This window comes from Labeo rohita, chromosome 2, assembly GCF_022985175.1.
Source record: "Labeo rohita strain BAU-BD-2019 chromosome 2, IGBB_LRoh.1.0, whole genome shotgun sequence".
In the NCBI taxonomy this organism is placed as follows: Eukaryota; Metazoa; Chordata; class Actinopteri; order Cypriniformes; family Cyprinidae; genus Labeo; species Labeo rohita.
In genome coordinates, this window is record NC_066870.1 from 39,248,440 (window position 1) to 39,272,215 (window position 23,776).

Sequence of the window (23,776 nt, forward strand, 5' to 3'; positions counted from 1 at the left end):
ATTCTATGATAAAATAGAATAATAAAGCAGGTTTTGTCTCATTTTCGCGGCACCTCTACACCCGATTTATCTAAAGCGCTCCGCACCCCAGAGTCGGCCCTCGCAAGGCCTGAGAATTTAATTGATTAACATAATGTGATGTGATGAAAAATAAGAGCTCAGAGCGCCGTATTAAATATGAATGACTCTCGGGCTAACGGCACGTGTAAACGATCGCTCGAGCGGGAACAGGTTTACATTACACAATAAAATGGGGGAAAAACAGGAAAGCTTCACCTCCGGCTCACGAGGGTTTATGGAGCAGCGAAGATGATGCTGATGTTCAACACGAGCAGAAGCACAGTCAGCTCAGCTGCTGCTTCAGCACTTCTCAACCGCACACCCCTGAGGATGTAGATTTTACTCTGGACATCAAGTGTTTGTTGTGCAAAAGTCTTCAAATCAAGCATTGCTATTTATTTATTGTTTGCTTGTTTGTTTAATCTTTTACTGTGTATTATTTTTACTTTATTTTTATTACATTTTTATTTTTTTATATTATTTTAATATTTTTACTTATCATTTTAATTGATCCTTTAATACATACATTTTTCTATTTTTATTATAATTTTAATTATTTATTACGATTGTAATTTATAATTTAATGTATTTATTACATTTCTCTGTTTATCATTTTTATTCATTATTTAGAAATTTTTCTTTTATATGATTAATTCATTTTAATGTATAATTTAATGCATTTATTTTGTTTCTGCATGTCTATTTTTATAATTTTACTAAATATTTCTTTGTTTTTGATTATTCATGTATTATCATTTTCATTTATAGTTTAATTCATTTAATATTTTTTTAAATATTTTAAATATTTTACTATTTATTATTTTTCATTTGTATTTTTTCATATCTCATATTTGTTTATTTTTATTATTTATTCTGTTTTTAGTTATAATTTTGTTTATGAATACATTTATTTTGTTTCTATTTTTATATTTTACAATTTATAACAATAATAGTATTATGTAGTTAGTTATTTCAGTGCAATTTTAATTATTTATTTTCAATTCTAATGAAATGCCTGTATTTTCTTTAAGCTGCACAAAACGAGTTCTGCACAGTTCATGTTTCTCCTCACTGAAGCCGTATTTTTGTGAACGAGGTCATGTAATTTGACAGATGATGAGTCTGATTGGCCCCCTCGTGACCTTTGACCTCCTTTGTGAGGCCACTGCTCTGTAGATCTCCATGAAGCGATTGCAGTGTTCATCTGACCAGTTTTATTTGCATTTTTTCTTTTGTTTTGAAACTCATTTTTCTCCTTCATTGTGATTTGAGTCCCATAACACCCGGATCCCCGAACGCCCTGCAACTGATCAGAGCTCTGCTAGTTCTCTTTGGTGTAATTGTTGCTTATACCCTGTCTCCTCTCTCTCTCTTTCTCTCCTCTCTCTGGCTGTCTCTCGCTCTCTCTCTGTCTCTCTCTTCTCTCGTTTAACCTCTAATGTATCTGCTTAAAAAGTCCCCATTAATGGTAAGTTCATCAGCGTGACAGAGGTTGTGTGTTTCACTAGAGTCACTCCCTCCATTGGCGCGTTACAGCATCACTCGTCCACCGCATCCTCCTCATCATCATCATCATCCTCCTCCCGTGTGCGTCTGCATCGTGTTTCTGCTGTCTTTGCTTTGGCTTGTTGTGCTTCGGCCCGTGTGGCTTTGAACATCCGTCATCACACGTCCGATCATCCGCTCGTGCTTTGCTGTTGATTGACAGCACCCACGCCTCATGGCAGATCTCAGATCAGGGCGAAACAGGCACACAGGCCGATTCTAGCCGTGTTTCTTTGAAGTTATAGAGGAAGAATCACGTGATATTTCACGAAGGAATGAACGAGCGGGGCAGTCAATCGATCCCTCCCTCCACATCCACTCATCCACCCTTCCTGCAACGTCGTGTCATGACCATCCATCGCCAGTGAATGGGAAACCAATCAAGCGCTTTCTTTTACACTGATTGATTAGCTGGAAAAATACAGGCAATTAAGCAAAGACACTACAGGAGGAACATTGCACTGGTCAAGTCTGAAAAACATGTCTTCACTCAGATTAGCTGAAAGAAAACATTCAAAATACACATATACATGTTTATTTTATTGCACTTTATCTATTTGCGTCTGTAGATTTCAATTCCAAAATATCTTTAAAAGTTTTTATCTCCACTTTAGTCACACTTACATTTACCAAAACTTAGAGGTTTATTCCTCTCTATATTCTGAAGGTTTTCACTGAGGGATTTCTTCATATATCACTCACAACTGATTTATACACCATTTTACTCTCAAAAACATGGTAAAAATGCTACTTTTTGAAGACATTGAGTTTTATCTCCACTTTAGTAACACTTACATTTACCAAAACTGAGAGGTTTATTCCTCTCTATATTCTGAAGGTTTTTACTGAGGGGTTTTTTCATATATCATTCACAACTGATTTATACACTATTTTACTCTCAAAAACATGGTAAAAATGCTAATTTTTTGAAGACAATGAGTTTTATCTTCACTTCACCAGCACTTACGTACACCAAAACTTACAGTTGTATTCCTCTCTATATTCTGAAGGTTTTTACAGAGGGGTTTGTTCATATATCATTTACACTAATTTATACAACATATTATTCCTAAAAACATGGTGACAATTTTGTATATTTAAAGAGGGTGAGTTTGTTTCTCCACTTCAGCTGCACATACATACACCAAAACTTAGAGATTTATTCTTATTTATATTCTGAAGTTTTTTTACTGAGGCATGTGTTGCCATATCATCCACACTGATTTATACAACAATTTATTTATAGAAAAGTGAAAATGTATTAGCTTTCTGTCTGTTGACAGTATTTTCGGATTTACTAAAATAACTGCTATGGTTAAATTTCTATCCTTTTCACCTGTAGTGTCTTGCCTTGCTTATTCAAAATGAAGAGTTTAGCCAAAAATGTAAGTTCTGTCATTATTTATGCTCTCATGTCATTCCAAACCTGCTGTTACTTTCCTGTTCGTTTCTGCATTTTCAGTAAATAACGGCTTATATAAAGCATCATATCCCTGCTTAAAAAATGTCTAAAACCAGTCTAATCTGGTTGGCTGGTCTTTGCTGGTTTAACAGGCTGGGTTTAGAGGGGTTTTGACCACTTTTTTAGCCAGTCAGACTGGAAGGCCACCTAAAAAACAGCTGAACACTAGGTTTAACCAGTTACATCCAGAATAATGATCAGCTTAGGCTGTATTTTAGAGTTTATTTTTCAGCAGGATCATATGATCTACTGTTATAATATTTCTGAGGTGTTTTGGAAACACAAAAAATGGTATATAGTATTATTTCCATTTATATATTTCCATTTATTTTATGTTATATATTTATGATTTTAACATAATTTCACATTGAAATCACGCAGGTTTGGAATGATGTAAACATGAACTTTTAGTAAAATATATTGTTTTAGTGTAAGACTATATATCAGCTTATGATTTATTTTGGACTTTTAAATTTGTTAGGGCCTGCTTGTGAGGTTACGTGACTGAAGTCACTGTAAAAGGAAGCGTAAGTGTGACTGTAAGCATGATGTGTTTCACCGCCGCGTTCTTCAGCCTGACGTCATCGCGTGTTTTTTCTGTCTTGTGTTGCAGACGAGACTCAAACCCTGACCAGTGACACCAGCAGCCTGGTGCAGTCGCACACGCACACACACTCGTCGCACACACACTCGCTGCGCAAGCGCGAGGCCGTGGACGTGCCGTACCAGACGGGCCAGCTGCATCCCGCCATCCGTGTGGCCGACCTGCTGCAGCACATCACGCAGATGAAATGCGCCGAGGGCTACGGCTTCAAAGAGGAGTACGAGGTAAGAGCTCATCGATCCCATCATCCTCACTGCCGCCCACTTGTGTTTAGTGTCATTCCTGATGATGATGATGATGATGAGCGTGTTTCTCTTTGTTTTGTTAAGTCAGATAGTTTATTCATGTGTGAGTGTGTTCACATCAGCTGCTTTTGCTGCACATGTGTCTTTCTCACACACACACACACACACACACACACACACAAAAGTTTACTGCATGTTTTCCAAATGGGGTCATTCTATAGTCCTCTGCTATACTGTAAACAAATCTATACACAAATATTTCAACATTTTTACAAATGTTTATTTCACACCATTTTTACAGTTGAGGACATACTCAATTTAACTCACTTCTAGGTGCAAATTTGTCTCCAAAATATAGTTACACCAGCACACACATACACACATCTGCAGTAATGCAGCATGATTGACACTAGATCAGTGCTTCTCAACCAGGGGCCGGGGCCCAAAATGGGGCCTTTTAATTTAAGAGAGAAAAAAAGTCTTTATTTATTTATTTACCCTTTAAAATACATTTTTCTTCAAAAATGTAGAGTTCTTTAAACTTCTGGAATCACAAAATGAATCATGGTTAAAATTAAAATTCATTAAAATTTAAATGTAATTACATTAAGCTCAATTAAATGAAATTAATTAAATTAATCTTTATTAATATGCTAAAAAAAAAAAATTTCCTTTTTAATTTCCCCCCTCAGTAATTGTTTTTTTAAGAACGCACAGGTCTTGAAACATCTGGAATTTAAATAAACAAATAAATAAATTAAATTAAATGGTTTAAATTTAATAAATGGTTTAAAAATTAAAAATTGTAAAAATTTTTACAATTTTTTTTTTTTTTTTTTTTTTTTGCCTATAACAGTTTTTTTGTTTAAGAATTTACAATTCCTAAATCACAAAAGGAATCATATATATAATAAAATGTAATTAAATAAAATATAAAATTAAATAAAATATTAAATAAAAATATATATCATATATATCATCAAAAATCCCCCTTAAAAACTGTTTTTGTTTAAGAATGTGCAGTTCTTGAAACATCTAGAATCACCAAATCATTGTTAAAAATAAATAAAATAAATAAAATAATTCTCATAATTAAAGAAAACAATTCTAGAGTTGTTATCTTAGTCTATATGAGGAGGTTTTAATATATTGTGTTGGACGGGGGCTTTGAGTCAAAGAGGTTGAGAAGCACTGATCTTCATCATCATCATCATCATCCTCATTCACTCCTGTCATGTCTCCTTTCTCCTCTCGTTCTCCCATCACCTCCTCTCGTCTCCTGTCCTCCTGTTCTCCTCTCCGTGTTCACTGAGGTTCTGTCTGCTGTATTATAGATGAAGATGTCAGACACACAGTGACACAAACACGCCTGGCCTTTGTAAAGCCTCCAGGGTTCATATAATGAAGTGTGTGTGTGTGTGTGTGTGTGTGTGTGTGTGTGTGGATTGTGTTATTGTTGACTTACACACTGTGTCTCTCTCTTCTGGTTCTGTTGGTTCTCTGTGGAGCAGATCAATGAGGTAAGATCACACTTCGTTTGGTTCCTTTGTAACTGAGAGATGATGATGATGATGATGATGGTGATGATGTTGTAGACAGTGACCACTCGACTGCTGTCTGTCAAATGTTTGCAGCGCTGTGTGTGTGTGTGGGTGTGTTTTGCTGGTCATGTGACTCGTGTCCAGCATGATGTAATTCATGTGACTGAAAGAGCCGCTCTGTGTGTGTGTGTGTGTGTGTGTGTGTGTGTATCATCCTCCCTTTATGCTTTCAGAGAGTTTCTGAAGCCCTTCATCGTTCATTTTGCTAAAATCCCCTTCGTTTCTCTGCTGCACACTCAAACAGTGACAATTACTGACGGTTACTGAGTATCTGAAACGACCATTTGACTCTGTGACTCCCATCATCCAAAACAAGATCAACAAAGATTGCAAGATTTTTCTTTCAAGACATTTTTTAGTTTCTAAGTTACATTTCAAGATTCCAGGAGTTTTAAGAGCTGAATGTTCTTCAGGGCTCCTGCAGTTTTTAACCAGTCAATCTGCAAGATTTTTCTAGTCATTCATGAATTGCTGGATCTGTGTTCTATGGAAGCCCGTTTCCGCCACTGAATAAAAAATAAAGAAGTTAATTGCGACTTTTTATCTCACAATTCTGACTTTTTTCTCGCAATTTCGAGTTTACATCTCACAAGTCTGACTTTTTTTTCTCAGAACTGAGATACAAACGCACAATTGCAAGTTATAAAAACAGAATAGCTAGATATAAAGTCAGAAGTTTGTTTTTTTTTTTTTTGCAAGTTTGTATCTCACAATTCTTACTTTTTTCTCAGAATTATGAGATACAATCTCGCAATTGTGAGTCATAAAGTTCAGTTCTGAGGAGAAAAAAAGGCTGCTAAGTTCATAGAATTGCCAGTTTATATCACACAATTCTGAGGAAAAAAAAAGTAAAAATTGTGAGATAAGTCGCAATAGCCTTTTTTTTTATTATTATTCAGTGGTGTAAACAGGGTTCCATAGGGATCAGGATTTAAAAATATATATATTATTTTTTACTCAATTTTTTCCCCAATTAAATCTCTTAGCATGTGGCATAACTTGATGTTAATCATGTTAGAATCATATTAGCAGCATGCTAGTAGCATGCTAATCATGCTAGCAACATGCTAGTAACTTGCTAATCATGATAGAAACATGTTAGTAACATGCTAATCATGCTAGAAACATGTTAGTAACATGCTAATCATGCTAGCAACATGCTAGTAACTTGCTTATCATGATAGAAACATGCTAGTAACTTGCTAATCATGCTAGAAACATGTTAGTAACATGCTAATCATGCTAGAAACATGCTAGTAACTTGCTAATCATGATAAAAACATGCTAGTAACTTGCAAATCATGATAGAAACATGCTAGTAACTTGCTAATGATGCTAGAAACATGCTAATCATGCTAGAATCATGCTAGTAACACGCTGATCATGCTAGAATTATGCTAGCAACATACTAGTAACATGATTATCATGCTAAAAGCATGCTAGTAACTTGCTAATCATGCTAGCAACATGCTAGTAACATGCTAATCATGCGAACAACATTGTAATCAGCCTATAAAAATGCAAACAACAAGCTAATCATGCTAAAACAACATGTTAAATTGTGTAAGCAATGTCCTAAATCATGCCAACAACATCATCTTTCATACTTTTACAACTGCTTTAAACTTTCAGGCTAGGCTTTCTCAAGCCAACTTAAAGTTTGTTCTCAAACTTTACTCATCTAGTTAAAATATGAAATCTTGTTTTTTAATTGTTTTAGCTTATTTAAGGCATGCTTTATCATATTTTAAATGATTTAAAATCAGTTCTTGAAACTTCTGGAGTCACAAAAAGAGTAATGGTTAAAATAAAAAATAATAATAATAATTTTATTAAATAACTATATTAAAACACTTAATTTTGTATCTTTTTATCTCCAAGAATGTCCGGCTCTTGAAGCATCTGGAATCACAAAATAAATCATGGTTTAAATAAAATAAATTTGTCTTTGGTTCTTGAAAGATACAAATATTTTGGGGATGAATTAAAATATGAAACATCTGCACTTGTAATTGTTTTGTCTTATTTACCACTTGTTTTGTCTTATAAGTTAAAGCGTGTGTTTACAGTCTTACAGGAGTTTCTGAGTGAAGGTGATGATGGTTTTGTGAATCTTCAGTCTCTGATGTTCTTCATATAAATGTCATTGTTGTTTTGATGTTTTTCAGCATATTTTCACGTTTCAGATCACACAGGTCACACAGATTTAGTGTTTTAGATTTTCAGTATTTTTTATTAGAAATCCAGAAGTCGAACGAATGAAAATAAAACGCATGAAAAGATGATATTGAAGCTCTAAAGTGCCAATCATGCAGATGATGTGGGTTAGATGTGAGCGATCATTAGTGAAGTTTTCCGGCATGAATTAATGATGGGAAAGCAGATGAATCATTGGTCTCTGAGGAGTCACATGGTCAAAGGAAGTGTCGTCATTCATCTGCTCGAGTCGACGTCAAACCGCCCTTCTTCTCCAATACATTAATAACCGTTTGATTCCAAAGGGGGAGAACAGAGGAGCTCGTCTCATTAGGAGATATTTCTACTGTGATGAGAATATAAAAGTTATAAGTATAAAAAACAACTGGATTGATAGATCATTTCTATCATTTCTACTGCACACAGATGTGCATAAAACCTTCATGATGTGCTTGATTATAATCAGAAGTTGAAAACAACAAAAACAATCATTTTCATTACTTGACATAAAATCAGTGGTAACTGAAATGAAATAAAACTCTTTTATTGAGTCCAGACGTCCATCTGCACACATTCCCATCATTCAGATATGACGCTCATCATATGACCTCATCACGCCTCATCTGTGTGTGTGTGTGTGTGTGTGTGTGTGTGTGTTCATTCAGATGAGCTGGAGTTTCAATCAGTATTTTGGTCTTGTTTTGCAGTAAAAACATGAGTTTTCTTGAGAAGCTGAAGATGCGGAGATGAAAGAGAATGTAATGAGGTTTATGGTTAAATTACGGCTCACACCTCAGCTGTGCGTTTCAATAATTCAGCACATTTTCTTTATTTAAGAATGTTTCGATTTTTTAATGGAAAACAAGCCAATATATTGCAGTGAATATTTATCCTTGATTGTATTGTGTTTATGAGAAGCGCTTCGCCAGTGGAATTTGTGTTTTTTTTATGACAAGGTTTTTGATTCTCAGACGGACGGATCCGAGAGGAATAACCGTGTTTGTGTTTCAGATGCTTTGACAGGACCGGTGTCTGACCTCGTCCCGCTGACGCTTCACCCTAACGCTTCTCCTTCGCTTACAGGACCGGAGCAGATCAGATGTTGTGCTGGACTGATGTGGTTTCTGCTGGACTCTCACGCGTCTCCGTCTTTCTGTGTGTTTGTGTCTCCTCAGAGCTTCTTTGAGGGTCAGTCTGCGCCCTGGGATTCGGCCAAGAAAGACGAGAACCGCATGAAGAACCGCTACGGAAACATCATCGCATGTGCGTATCAGTCCGTGTTCAGAATTTAACATGCTTTTGCCTCAGAATACTCCAGAGGTCATGCTATTCATGATTATATGGTTCTTTACTTACAACAAATCAAATTTTATATTTAATATATAATTTATATTTATATGTAACTATTGGAAAACCTGGAAGGGTGCGAAAACATCAAAATATTGAGAAAATCACCTTTAAAGTTGTCCAAATGAAGTTCTTAGCAATGCATATTACTAATCAAAAATTAAGTTTTGAAATATTTACGGTAGGAAATTTACAAAAAAAAAAAAATTGTAATTTTGACTCAATACAATCTGTTGTTGGCTATTGCTACAAATATACCCGTAATGCTTAAGACTGGTTTTGTGCTTCAGGGTCACATATATGAAATGTTATATATAGGTTGCGAGCCTGTAGAGAACCTCTAGATTAGTTGTTTTTGTGCATTGTGTGTGAGAGGATGATTGTGCGGCACAGCACGACATTTACACACATCTGATAAACACACACGTGTTATCTGGACACACGCAACACGAGTGTTATCGTGTCAGAGACCATCAGATTACACAGGAACTGGAGAGAAACGCACAACGTGAGACCCTGACGTCTGTCTGTTTGTCTGCAGATGATCACTCGCGTGTGCGGCTGCAGAATCTGGACGGAGAGCAGAACTCTGATTACATTAATGCTAATTACGTTGATGTGAGTACAGAAGCAGCCGTGACCTTCTCACAAAGGTCACGCACAACACACACACACGATTACAAGAACACAAATACACACGCTTTGACGTACATAAATGTACTGAACACACTTATTTGACAACAGATACACAATCACACACACACACTGTACCCACAGCAGAAGCAGGGTTGCCAGGTTTTCACAACATAACCCTCCCAATTGCTACTCAAAACTAGTCCAAAAATACCCCAATTGCATTTCAAGTGCATTAATGTTACGTTATTATGGTTGCTTCAACTTGCCGACATGAAAAACAACCCACGGCAACAGTGTTAAAACAGCCCAATTCTGCAGGAAAACCGCAGACTTGGCAACACTGGGGTTAAGTCTTAAAATATGATAATATTTTTTAAACTTGTAGCAAGAAATACTTTTTGTTTGTTTTGAAATTAAGAATTATGAACATATAGAAATGTATCTTATATATTCTAGATATCTGGGAGTAAATAATTATAATTAATGAAATGATTATTTTGTCTCAACTTGAACTCATGAAATTGATCTCTTCCTGTTATTACATGTTCAGCTTCCTGTGTGTCGTGACCAGTTCAGATTCTCACTGATTCTTGACTTCTGAGTTATACTGACCCTGATACATGCACACACACACACACTCTTTAGCACACACACACACACACTCCAGATCCTCTCGGGATGTCAGCGGAAGGAGGAACAGATCAGCAGTGTAAATTATAGAGCGAGGGATGACAGCAGACGAGTACAGGAGACTTTAGGGATGAATAAAAGGGTTCAGCACGGAGGGAGAGAGATGGACTCATGCTGAAATGCATTGTGGGTAGTGTTTGATAGTCTTCAGCAGTCTGTGTCTCCTATTGAGTGAACATCTCACATCTCATCTAACAGCAGTCGTGTTACTGTACGTAAGAATTTATAGTTAAAGATCTTTAGAGACCAAATATTGTGATTATCTTTTAAAGGCCTTTTTGATGGTTGGATATTGATAAACACACCAAAAAGAGATTTTTGTAATGCATGACAGAGACTCAGTCTGAGACTCAGTGTTAATAGTATTGACGTGTGTAACTGTTGTTTGCTTTAGTTGCATTGAATGTAAACAGGCTTTAATGGCGAGCGCTCGATATCCAGTCGTCTGAAGGTTTGAGTCTCTAATAGCGTCATTAGTCAGCTCTGGTTATTAGCCGCTTTAAGTCTCTTTACCCATGCACAGATGTAAATTATTTACGCATCTGTGTGCTCGTCTCTGGCTTTATTGCTCTTTATGTTTGTTCAGCGCTCGCAGTCATTATTAGATCAGTGTGTGTGTGTGTGTGTGTGTGTGTGTTAAAGAGGCTCACTGGGTGGATGGATGCTGCACTTTCTTTTCTACTTCAGAAGCCTTTTAAACCCGTCCAATAAACTCACTACGGCTGCTGCTAAATGTATTTCTGTTTTAGCACATTTGTCTTTGTTTGTGCGCTGTTTGCCTGCATGTCTGTGTCTTGCTGAATTTTTATAAAGGAGTCCAGAGAGAGAGAGAGAGAGAGAGTGTATGTGTGTGTGAGTGAGTGAGTAAGTGAGTGAATGAGTGTGTGAGTGTGCAAGGGAGCGTGACTTTATGTGAGTACACAAGTGTGATTGAGTAAGTTTGTGAGTGAATGAGTGAAGGAGTGTGAGAGAGTGTGTGAGTGTCTGAGAGTGTGAGTGTGTGAGTGTGCAAGCGAATGAGTGTGAAAATGGTGAATTTTTATAGAGGAATCCAGAGAGAGTGTGTGTGTGTGTGTGTGTGAGAGTGAGTGAGTGAGTGAATGAGTGTACGGGGGAGTGTGAGAGAGTGTGTGAGTGTCTGAGAGTGTGAGAGTGAGTGTGTGGGGGAGTGTGTGAGAGAGAGAGAGAGATTGAGTGAGTGTCTGAGAGTGTGAGTGAGTGTGCGAGCAAATGAGTGTTCGAGTGAGTGTGTGTGCGCAAGTACGAGTGAGTGAGTGAATGAGTGTGTGAGTGTGCAAGTGAATGAGTGTGAGAGAGTGTGAGTGTCTGAGAGTGTGAGAGTGAGTGTGTGCGGGAGTGTGCGTGTGTGTGTGTGTGTGTGTGTGTGTGTGTGTGTGCACCTGGTATTTATCACGTTATGGGGACCAAATGTCCCCACAAGGATAGCAATACCAGTAAATTTTGACCTTGTGGGGACATTTGTGAGGTCCCCATGAGGAAACAGGCTTATAAATCATGCACAATGAGTTTTTTTGAGAAAGTAAAAGTGTGCACAGTCTCCTGTGAGGGCTAGGTTTAGGTGTAGGGTGATAGAAAATAGGGTTTGTACAGTATAAAAACCATTACACCTATGGAATGTCCCCATAAAACATGGAAACACAACATGTGTGTGTGGGAGTGTGCAAGCGAGTTGGTGTGTGTGTGTGAGTGTAAATGAGTGTGTGTCTAAAAGTGTGAGAGTGTGTGTGTGAGTACACCTGTGTGAGTAAGTGTGTGTGTGTGTGTGAGTGAGTGAGTGAATGAGTGTGAGAGACTGTGTGTCTGACGGTGTTAGTGTGAATGAGTGTGAGAGAGTGTGTGAGTGTCTGTGAGTGTCTGTGAGTGTGAGTGTGCGAGCGAATGTGTGTTCAAGTGAGTGTGAGTGTGTGTGTGCAAGTGCAAGTGAGTGAATGAGTGTCTGAGAGTGTGAGTGAGTGAGTGAGTGAATGAATGAATGTGAGAGTGAATGAGTGTGCAAGCAAATGAGTGTTCGAGTGAGTGTGAGTGTGTGTGCGTGTGCGTAAGTGCAAGTGAGTGTATGTGTGAATGTGTGTGTGCAAGTGTGGTTGAATAAGTTTGTGTGTGTGTGAGTGAGTGTTCGAGTGAGTGTGTGTGAGCAAGTGTGAGAGAGTGTGCGAGTGTGAATGAGTGTGTGAGTGTCTGAAAGTGTGAGTGAGTGAGACAGAGTGTGTGTATGTGTGAATGTGTGTGTGCAAGTGTGGTTGAGTGAGTAACTTTGTGTGTGAGTGAGTGTTTGTGAGAGTGTGTGTGTGTGTGTGTGTGCTGATGGTGAAGGTGTTGTTTATGCTTAGTAAAAGGTCAAAGGTCAGATGTTCGTCTGATGTTTAGGATGGTGATCAGCTGATCTACAGTCAGATCTCAGGGCGTTTCTTATTTCCATGACATTTATAATGTTCGCAAGGTTAAAATCACTCCTGGTTTAGTTTTGTTAATCATCATCAACTCTCTCTCAGACTCTCATGACTGAATCAGCTGTTGAGCTCTTTTTATTGGCAGAACACACACACACACAAACACATGCACTCACACACACACATATATATATATATATGTAAAAAGTAATATAATGATGTGATGGTCTGTCTGTCTGTGTTTCAGGGCTATCACAGGCCGAATCACTACATCGCTACACAAGGTACGAGCCTGACATCATTTCCTCTGTGTGTGTGTGTGTGTTTGTGTGTGTGGAGGCAGATGCCCAGAGCCTACTGGGTCTTATTTGGTTAGATTGAGTGTGTGTGTGTGTGTGTGTATGTATGTATGTGTGTGATAGTGCATTGTGTGTGTGTGTGTGTGTGTGCCGCGCTGCCCTTCATGTCTCCTGAGCGATTAATCAGGTCTGGCTGCGATGGGCGGCACATGGGTGGCATATTAAATAAATGGATTAGCAGAAGAGCGTTTGTCACTCGTCTAATCTGGCCTGCCGAGGGCCGGCATTGGCGGCGGAGACGAGCTCACGGGTTAAAGCTGATGGATGAGTGTGTGTGTTAGTGTGTGTGTGTGTGTGCGCGTGTGGTCTCTGATGCCGTCTCAATCTGCCGGTGTGGTGTGGGGAGTTGCATAATTACCTGTTTATTAGAGCATTGCATGCTGCTCTCCTCCGTGTCTCAATTAAAACACACTTACACACACACACACACACACACACAAGGGCCCAGTGTGTTTCTCTGCATACTAACACATCCATCACACTCTCTTCAAATGCCTCAAATATCTTTTACGAACCATATCAGCAAATCATTTATAAGATGTATAAATCTATATTTTGAGTATTTATTTTCAGCTGTAGTTTATCTATTTTATCTTTTGTTTAATTTTTGAACTATATATTTTTATAAATGTTGAGGCTTGTGATTAGAATTTATTTAGTCATAAATTCAAAATCTAAAGAGTTTTAAACACTAGCAAAGTTCATAATTTTAGGGTTGGTAATATTTTTGAAAGTGTCTTTTGCTCACCAAGCCTCCATTAATTTGATTTGAAAAAATACAGTAAAAATTGTAAAATATTATCAGTTTCAAACAGCTGTTTTCTATGTGAATATCTGTTAAAGTGTAATGTATTTCTGTGATGCGCAGCTGAATTTTCAGCATCATTACTCCAGTCTTCAGTGTCACATGATCCTTCAGAAATCATTCTAATATGCTGATTTGCTGCTCAACAAACATTTCTGATTATTAGTGCTATTGAAAATAGTTGTTATATATATATATATATATATATATTTGCAGCTTGGAATATATCTCTCAGTGGCTCTCAGGTTGTTCAGCGCCTGAGGTTTCATCTGTGCTGCCTGAGGCGTTCCCTCGTCTTCCTCTTCTCTAATTCCCTCTGTCTCTCTGTCACTCCATCGTTAAACGCGCTGCGTCTTTAAATGCGAGGCAGTAACATCTTTAACGAATGCAGGGCGTCAGACTGATTTCATAAAAGACTTCAGGATGGGTTTATGAGCAGACAGGAGCCGGACTTCAGGACGGGCAGCATCAGGATTCTCTGAGAGCTGCAGCGATACATAATTCATCATCTTCATTCTGAGCTTGACATGAGAGACAGACAGGCAGGAGTGAAGCGTGGGAACAGAAGCGGTCCTGAGCCGCAGCGCCGGGGTCGAGGTGTGAGACGTACCGGGAGAAACCGAGGGCTGATGGGAGATTTTTACCTCTGTGTGCTTGTAAGAGAATAATGTATGAACACTGTCACTGTTGAGAGATCTGACCGGATAAAAGACCATCACTTTACCCAATGAGAAGAAAAGCTTCCTCTTCTGCTGCAGGAGAGAGACTCAACTAATGGAAGAGTTCAGCCGAAAAACAGCGTTCTGTCCTCATTTACTTGAACTAATATTGAAAATATTCATCGAAAGATCAGTCAAGAATAGGAAATGATTGAGAATGTGCTGAAATTTAGAAATGTCAGAATCAGAATGGGTAGTTCAGGCATTAAAAACGCATGTCAAAACCAACACATGCTGAACCTTTTTTTTTTCTTCTCAACTGGATTGGCATTTATTTTATTTTTTTCAGTATTCTGTGTGAAGCGTTTCACTCAGTTCCCTGAACACTCAGACTCAATTTCAGCAAGTGAACACATTTATATACTCGCTTATGCAGTGTTGAGTACTAACTGACTACTTGTAATATGGATTACATAATCAGATTCCAAAAATTAAATACTTGTAATTAGATTACATTACATTTTAAAATACTCGTAATCAGACTACAGTTTCTTTTTCATTACATGATTGCATATTATTCACAAAATAGCAATAAATTATTCATTGTTTATTGATTCTCCCTACTCTTTATTTTTCATCTTTTTAATTCTCCTTTCTAAAATAGCAAAAAAAAGTCTTCTGGTTTTATGTACATTTACTCAAAGTTACTAGTCAGATGATTACAATTGCACAGAAAATTGAGACCCGCACCGCATTTCAAAGCATTTCAATTTGAGGAAGTGTTTTCTTAGCATTTCAACATTGCATCGACTACTGATGAGCGTGTGATTTATTACTCAGTGGGTTATTGTAACTGTTTGGGTATATTTGTAGCAGTAGCAACAATCTGTAGCAGGAATACATTGTATGAGATCAAAATGATCCATTTTCATTTTATGCAAAAAATCAATAGGTTATTAAGTAAAGATCATGTCCATGAAGACATTTTGTAAATTCCTACTGTAAATCTATCAAACGTAATTTTTAGTTAGTAATGGCTAAGAACGTCATTTGGACAACTTTAAAAGGCTATTTTCTCAATATTTAGATTTTTTATTTATTTTTTATTTTATTTATTTTTTTATTAATTTAATTTTTGTACCCTCAGATTCCAGATTTTCAAATAGTTTTATCTCGGCCAAATGTTGTCCTATAATAACATACATCAGTGGAAAGCTTATTTATTCAGCTTTCAGATGATGTATAAATCTCAATTTTGACAAATTGACCCTTATGACTGGTTTTGTGGTCCAAGGTTATGGACTATGGATTATGTCTTTTGAAAGATGCAATGCAAATGCAAATGCAGGGATTTCCCAATGTTTTTTGTCAGCTGAGCCTCTTTCACCTAATATATTTACTTAAAGCACTCCTGAGATTTCAGGGTTAATTTAAGTTAATAATTGCATAATAGATTTGCATGTTTATGGTTCTCTGACATTGGTTAATGGTCACATGACATGCAGATAAATAAAATATTTCTTATTTTTTAGTGTTTTATTTAGATTGTTGTTATTTTTAAAATATTTATTTTCATTTTTCATTTTTATGATATAATTATTTGCTTTTGGAAAATGTTGACGTAATATTTTGTTTAATGGACTTTTGTTTAATTCAATATGGTACAAAATGATGCAGTATAAATCAATGCAATAAACAAGATAGGTCAAAGGTAATCTAAAAGTAATCAGAGTAATCCAATTATATTACCTAAAATGTGAAATGTAATGGATTAGGTAACTAACTACAATTATTGTCATGTAATTTGAAATCAGTAACACTCTACAGTTTGTAAGTAATCTACCCAGCCGTGCACATGTGTGTTATATATTATCTGACAGACGGCATGTTAAAGCCGTTCAGGTCAATATATATATTTTTTTTCCTGCTCAGAAAGTGATGACGTAGTCAAAGCGTCCAGTAGCTTAGGTTTTCTAGGAAATGCATGTACTCTGTGGACGTCTGCAGGTTTATCGTAATACTACTGTATGTTCTGCATGTTATTTTTGACAGACGTTATTAGCCGGGTTTCCATCCAAAGCTGCGAATTTACCTGGAAAACTGAAACATCGCTTAAAACATTTGTGAATAAGCACTGCAATGAGTCAGAGAGAACAAAATCGTCACTTCCTGATAAACTAGCACTAAATATCACTAAGAAAAGTAGGAGAAGCCACTGAATATAATAATTTTCACATATAATAAATGACTTGCGATTCAGAGAGAACAGACGAAACAATACATGCGGTCATTGCTTTCAGAGGTGGATGTCAGCTATTTGGAAACCCAGTCTTTTAATACAGTTCTTTAAAGCAATTATACAAAAATACTAGGGCAAAATAAGACAGCAGACTTTGAATGATCGTAGAAAGACCATAACAACATTTCAGATTCTGTACAATGAGATGAGTCTGCTAGTTAGTCGAGTTATCCCGTCCCATAACGCAGTCACACGACTTGAATCTCCCATTATTCACATTAACCCTTTTCGCACAGTTCAAAAAGCACCTCGAGTGAGCGTAAAAACTTACAGATTAAAGAATTTTTTTTTTACTTGCCAACATCAAGTATTTAGTGAAGTGTTTTTAGCCTATGAGTATTTTGTGGATGCTTTTAGTTGTAATTTTCCAACCGACAGCCAGACTATGTTTCTGACAAACGTGACAACGTGCATAACGAGGGGAGCTGTGATTTATTTTGGGTAATTATAAAGCATACTGGAGATGTTTGAAATGCTTCTTGCATAGTTCAGAATACTTTTACTTTTGATTTTTTTAAATAAAGTTAATTTTTTTTTAAAAGAGAAGGTTTTTTTTTTACAGCAAATATCTTTTATTTAAATCCATGTTAAATCCTGTTGTGAATAATAATGATAAATCCCTTTTAATACTGCTATTCAATTATTACCCGTTCAGATTTTGATGTATACACACACAGACAGAAATAAACGTACCAGCAAAGACCAGCGGCCGTCAAACTGAACAAAGAACAAAAAGCAGTATCAAGGTTTCTTAGAAGTGTCTTTAAAGTGGTGAATAAATGAACAGAATTTAATTTTTTGGGTGAACTAACACCTTAATGAGATTTGTCGTGTGTGTGTGTGTGTGTGTGTGATGTTCTCTGCTGAGATTTGGAGCTGCAGCTGTCAGTCCAGTTGAGCTTCACACACACACACACACACACACACACACACACTGGCAGTAAATGCAGCTCTGGACTCTCAGCAGCAGCTTGAGCTCACATTATTAGATCAGTGTAGGAAAACCAGCAAAAACCATCAGTAACTCTGCCTCGTTCATTAGTGCAGGTTATTCAAGTCAGTCCTCACTAGTACTAGTGCTGATAGTGATGTGATCAACCAGCTTTGTGCTCCAGTCATGAACGTCTGATATGTTACTAAGAGATCAGATACATTAACACAACCCTAGCAACCATCCAGAGCACCTTAGCAACCACGTAACACACTGACAGTCACAGCAGCAGTTTCCTCTGGTTTAATTTCTCTAATTTGATGTTTAGTGACTGGTTATAGTTAAAGCGGGTGAGCGACGCTGCAGTGTGTGTGTGTGTTGCAAACATGTAATATTAATGAGCACACAGAGACTTTGTGTCTATCAGTGTTTTATATTATGCTGTTATAGGAGAATTCAGCAGCTCACACACACTCACACACACATCAGATGAGAAACGGTGGGTTTCCAGAAATGACTGTCAGCAGCTCTTGACAGCTGAAGTTTGTGATACGGGATGTGTGTGCAGTTTTTCCCCCTTTTTGGCAGAATCTTCAGACTTCAGCATAAAGTTTCCTCTTGTTTTCTCTCTGTTTTTTTGCTGAAACTTCTCCAATAAGTTTTAGTAGCACATTTGTTTTCCTGGGAATGTGCGGTTGAAGATATTCTGGGAATGAAGCACCAGGTGCGCGTCGGGGAGCGCCGCTCTTGACTTTGAGCTCGACCGTCATCAAGCGTTTGCTGCGCTTTCACGTGTGAAAACCTCTCGATTGGAGCGAGAGAAGCTCCCTGCTGTTACGGCTTCATGTTAGTGCTTTTAGTTATTGGCATCAGCCTGATTTGGCCAATATTAAAATCCAGTAATATCAGCTCTTATTTTAGCGTTTAGTTTTCGATGTATGTTCATGCATGTTTCCTTAAGGATGACTGAAAGTAGGACTATGATTTTAACTCGGATGTAATTTACATTTACATCAGTGCTTCTTGTTTACTAGTTATTTGTTTGTTTGTTTTCAATTAGATATATAGGTTATTGTTTCACAATACATGCTGTTTCACAGGAATTAATAGTAATAATGTATTTATTACACTTATCAGGTTAGAGCTGGATTATAGGTTTATTATTTGAGGATGATAAAACAATTAGTATTAGTGTATATGTGAGGTAATGCATGTGTGTTGTAATGTAATAGTTAACTGAAATTAATCATTCAGTTTGTAGTGATTATTGAAGATTATGAAAGCTGTAATGTTTGGGTTTAAATAAATATCATTCTGGTATCGTGACAAACATAACTGCTTTTGGTAATTATTACAATTACTTCTATTAAGGTTTAAGGTCATTGGTAGTTTAACCAAAAGATATTTGAAAATCATGCTATCGTACTTATTTACATAATACTCACATAATACTTGTAATAAATTATAGTTAAATAGATAAGTGTTGCTAAAACACTAATTAATGTCCTGCTTGACATCTAAAAATGTTTTAGAAAATTATGGGTAATATCATTATTATTATTATTTTCATATTAGGATTTTATGAAATATTTTGTTTTATATTATAAAGTTTTAGTATTTTTGTTGTTTTGGTTTTTTTAAATATGTAATTTTTCTATTTATATTTATTACAAAAAAATTGGTGTAAACATTCACTCTGAAATTTCAAGTAAATTTCACAAATAATTATACATGAATATATGAAATTTTGAAGTGCGAGAAATAAAATAGAATTTTCTTGTAAAACATAAAATAATATTTATATTATTATAAATAAGAATATTTGTATTAATTTTGAAAAATCTTTTTTTTTTTTTTTCTTTTTTTTTTTTAGTTTTGGTTTTTAGTGTTTTAGTTTTGGCAACTACAGTAGTCAACATCTGAAGTGGATCTTCAAGGATGGATTTTGGTTTTTGGACAACTTTTATGAGAGGTTTTGATTCACTTCAAATGTTGACTACTGTCAACTAAAAATAAAATAAGTTAAACTTTTTTAATATTTTTATTTCAGTTAGTTTTTCTTTTGTTTCAGTAAGTTTTTCTTTTATGGTTTTAGTTTTATTACATGGTAATTACCCTATAACTAGAATTTTGGCAGCTGTTGTTTGTTTGTTTTTGTTTTTTTGTTTTTTTTTAGCTCATTTTGAAGAACATCATTTTGTTCTGTACAAGCCAAGACAAACTATTCAAAGCAGTATTTGATAAGTGATGATCAGTAGGTGGCGCTGTAGAGCAGATGTGAGTCTGTAAGGAATGGCTTTGTGAACTCGTCTGCTGTTGGTTGTGATGGTGAAGGAGCTTGAGCAGGTTCTGCTGCAGATCATTTGCTCTTGTGAAGCCGAAGCATGTCTTCAGATGTCACGCAGACGCTGCAGTTTCTGGAAGCACATGAGCCGATCTCTCCGTCAGACTGTCACGCGTGTGTGTTTGTGCCGATGGTAAATGTTGAAGATGAGAGCGTGTGTCAGACAGGCTGCGGTGTGGCTTTACAAACCCACTCAGCAGATGTCCTGCTCGCCTCCAATCGTTGCCAGCGTCCCCTGAGACTCGTGGGCCGGCCGAGTGGGAGCGAGAGAAGACATTCGAGCCGTCGAGACACTGCAAAACACGTTTCAAACCTCACGACTGACGAACACGGAGACGCACTTACAGCCTGAATGTGAACGAGTTCAGCTGAACATCAGCACCCTGTCATATGTGATGCTGCCGTACAGTTTCTGAAAAAGCTGCTCTTGTCTTCATGTTTGGATTTTATGAAGCTCGTCACAGAGATTTTAACATTCTTGACAGTGTAGCGTTAAAGTCGCCTAAAATGAAAATCTGCTGTTCATTTACTCACCATCAGGCCATCCGAGATGCATCCAAGATTTTTTTTTTCAGTAGAACAGTAAGGAAGATTTTTAGTTCAAACTGTGCTTCTTGGTGATTCATACAATGCAACTCAATGGCTACCAGCACTTTGATAGACAAAAAATCAAATCAGGCAACACAAAAACAATCCCCTTGGCTCCTGATGATATATCGAGGTCTTATGAAGCGAAACGATCAGTCTGTGAAAGAAACTGAACATTATTTGCAACATTATTACACTCTAAAAAAACATTGTTGTTTCAACTTAAAATAATTTGTTACCCCACTGACTTCTAGTCAACTAAAATATTCTAGTTGTCACTTAAGCGTGACGTAACTTAAAAGTTCAATTTGACTAAACTAAAACTTTTAAATTTGAAGTTGCAACAACTGGTTCACAAATGAATCGTTCTTTTTGAACCAATTCTTTTTGGTGAACTAGATGAACCAGTTCATCAAATCAGACTGAATCTGAATCATTTTTTGTCTTGATCAGCACAGATCTGCACTGTAAAAAAAAAAAACACACACACAAAACACAATTTGTTGAGTCAACGTGAAATAATTTGTTACCCGGCTGCCTTAAAATTTTAAGTTCGGTCAACTCAAATAAGTTTAGTCAACTTGAAATGTTAATCTGTAGTAAGTGACAACTTAGATATTTGAGTTGACTAAATTAAACCTTTGGATTGTTAAACCTAAAAGTTGGATTTGTTACCCAGCCTCCTTAAAATTTTAAGTTGAATCAACTTGAATTTCTAAGCTGTCAGTACAACTTAACATTTCAAGTTGACTAAACTTTGAGTTAACTGAACTTAAAATTTCAAGTTTTATTATTTTAAGTTGACTCAACAAGTAGTTTTTCAATCAAAGCTCACTTTTGGACAGTTGACAGTCACTCTGACACGAAATGAGCTGAAGTAGCGGCATATCTGATTCTGTTATGAATGAATCGTTCAGCGTTCCAGTTCCTCCAACAGTCACTGAACTGAGAAAACAGTTCGACTCGGACCGAGACGAGCCGCTGATATGACACTTAAATGAACGATTTTATGGTTTCTCATGGTTTATGTAAAAATCTTAATGCTTTAGACATGCAAAACATCCACATTTCACATCTTTATTAGGTGCTTTAACAATGTAATTGCGCATATGTCATTGCATGACTGCACAAATGAACTAGTGAATTGAACAAGTTCATTGAATCAAATGGTTCAAAAGAACTACTTCATGGAAAAGAAAGGAAAAGAGGTTCTGGATTACAGGTAAAAATGTTGCAAATAATGTTCAGTTTCTTGCACAAAACAATCGTTTTGCTTCGCAAGGCCTCAATATAAATTGTCAGGAACCACTTGGGCTAATTTTGTGTTCCTTGATATTTTGACGAATGTTGTGAACGGTAGCTTTTGACTTACATCGTATTTTTTTCAAAGGCAGTGGCATTCTTTAAAATATCTTCTTTTGTGTTCAGAAGAAAGAAACTCAACATGAGCGTAAATGATGACCACATCTTCAATTTTGGGTGAACTGTCGCTTTAAAATGTGTGTGTGTGTGTGTGTGAGAGAGAGAGAGAGAGAGAGCAGGTCTGAACTTACATTAAGAGCTCAAGCAGCCATTACAAGACTTTTAATCATTTGTCAAAAGTAATTTTCTTTTTAGAGTCGGCACTTGATTAAAAACAATATTAATTCAAATTAATTGGTTCCATAATGGAGTAACTCCTCAGGTTGTTCAATTAAGCCAAACATGTTGAAGGTGTGATTATGTGTCGGTCAGTCGTGTGTTTTCTTTCCGCAGGACCGATGCAGGAAACCGTCATCGACTTCTGGAGGATGGTGTGGCAGGAGAACACGGCAACCATCGTCATGGTGACCAACCTGGTGGAAGTTGGCAGGGTGAGTGTGAACATCATGTGTTTGTGCGAACATCTGCATCAGACGTCATCCGTTTCAGAAAAACGTATTGTTCCTCAAGATATTCATGAAGATTCACGAACAAGCTGATTCTTTCTGCACTGAATGATTAATTCATGAATAAATTAATTATGAAAAATTTCACTGTCAGCAGTAGTGACATTTATGAGTGATATTGCACAATAAAATCGCTTGCAGCATTTTTAATTGTCATGAAAATAATGGCAGTGCTTAATGATCTTAAATAAGATTCATTTTCATTATACAGAATATAATGTTATTGGTTCTTTAGGCTAAAATATGAGAGTCGTGGGAATCACTATGTGTGTGTGTGTGAGTGTTTCTTTAGTTCATTGGATGGTGTCTTGAGTTCATCAGTGTGTGTATGTTGTTAGTTTATTGGCTGGTGTCTGAGGTTCAGATGAGTGTGTGTGTGTGTGTGTGTGTGTTTGTGGAGTTCAGATGAGTGTGTGACATTGACTCCCACAGGATCACTTGCTGAGTAAATGATGCATTCTGGGCTTCATCAATGTGAACTGGCCAGAATCTGATCAATGAAGCTCATTATCAGACAGAACAGCACAAGCCGCACAATCTACAGACAGACAGATGGAGAAACGCTGACTATAACAACAGAACTGTGCTTTATATAAATATAAAGAGACGTTTAAGAGCCGTTCTGAAGAACTGCTGTCTTTCTGGAGTTGCTAACAATTACATTTTATCCTTTTAAAGAATAAAACATTTCTTTGTGTAGTGCTGTGAATGAGTTTACCTATTTCAGCAGTGATTACAGGAACAACGAGACACCACTGAAATCATCTCGTTTAATTACAGTCATTAGCAGTCTGATTCATTTAATTGTTCTTAAAGTTCAGCATGTTTAAAAGTAGAGCTGGATGCAGTAAGAATGAATAAACGTCATCATGACAGTTATTTAAAGACTCATGATCTGATTGAATCATTTGCTCTTATATGGTAGATCTGTAAAGGCTGATTTCTGCTCATACATTTCAATTAAAGTTTTGCTCCTTAAAACTCGAACACGTCATGCATTGTCATCATAATAATCGAGGCCCGTGGTTGATATTAACAGTTGACTGAGGTCGATCAGAACGGATGT

General features: G+C 36.6%; 1 protein-coding gene across 2 annotated transcripts in view; it reads left to right on the top strand.

Annotated features, from left to right (window-relative positions):
* LOC127173883 (receptor-type tyrosine-protein phosphatase mu) overlaps positions 1 to 23,776 on the top strand; it is a 228,799-nt gene that overhangs the window by 185,123 nt on the left and 19,900 nt on the right. For both annotated transcript variants that reach the window (XM_051123958.1, XM_051123950.1), the window contains 5 exons: positions 3,681 to 3,895; positions 8,889 to 8,976; positions 9,602 to 9,678; positions 13,045 to 13,081; positions 22,538 to 22,635. In XM_051123958.1, the coding sequence (XP_050979915.1) occupies positions 3,681 to 3,895; positions 8,889 to 8,976; positions 9,602 to 9,678; positions 13,045 to 13,081; positions 22,538 to 22,635 (515 nt within the window). The remainder of the gene's footprint in view (positions 1 to 3,680; positions 3,896 to 8,888; positions 8,977 to 9,601; positions 9,679 to 13,044; positions 13,082 to 22,537; positions 22,636 to 23,776) is intronic.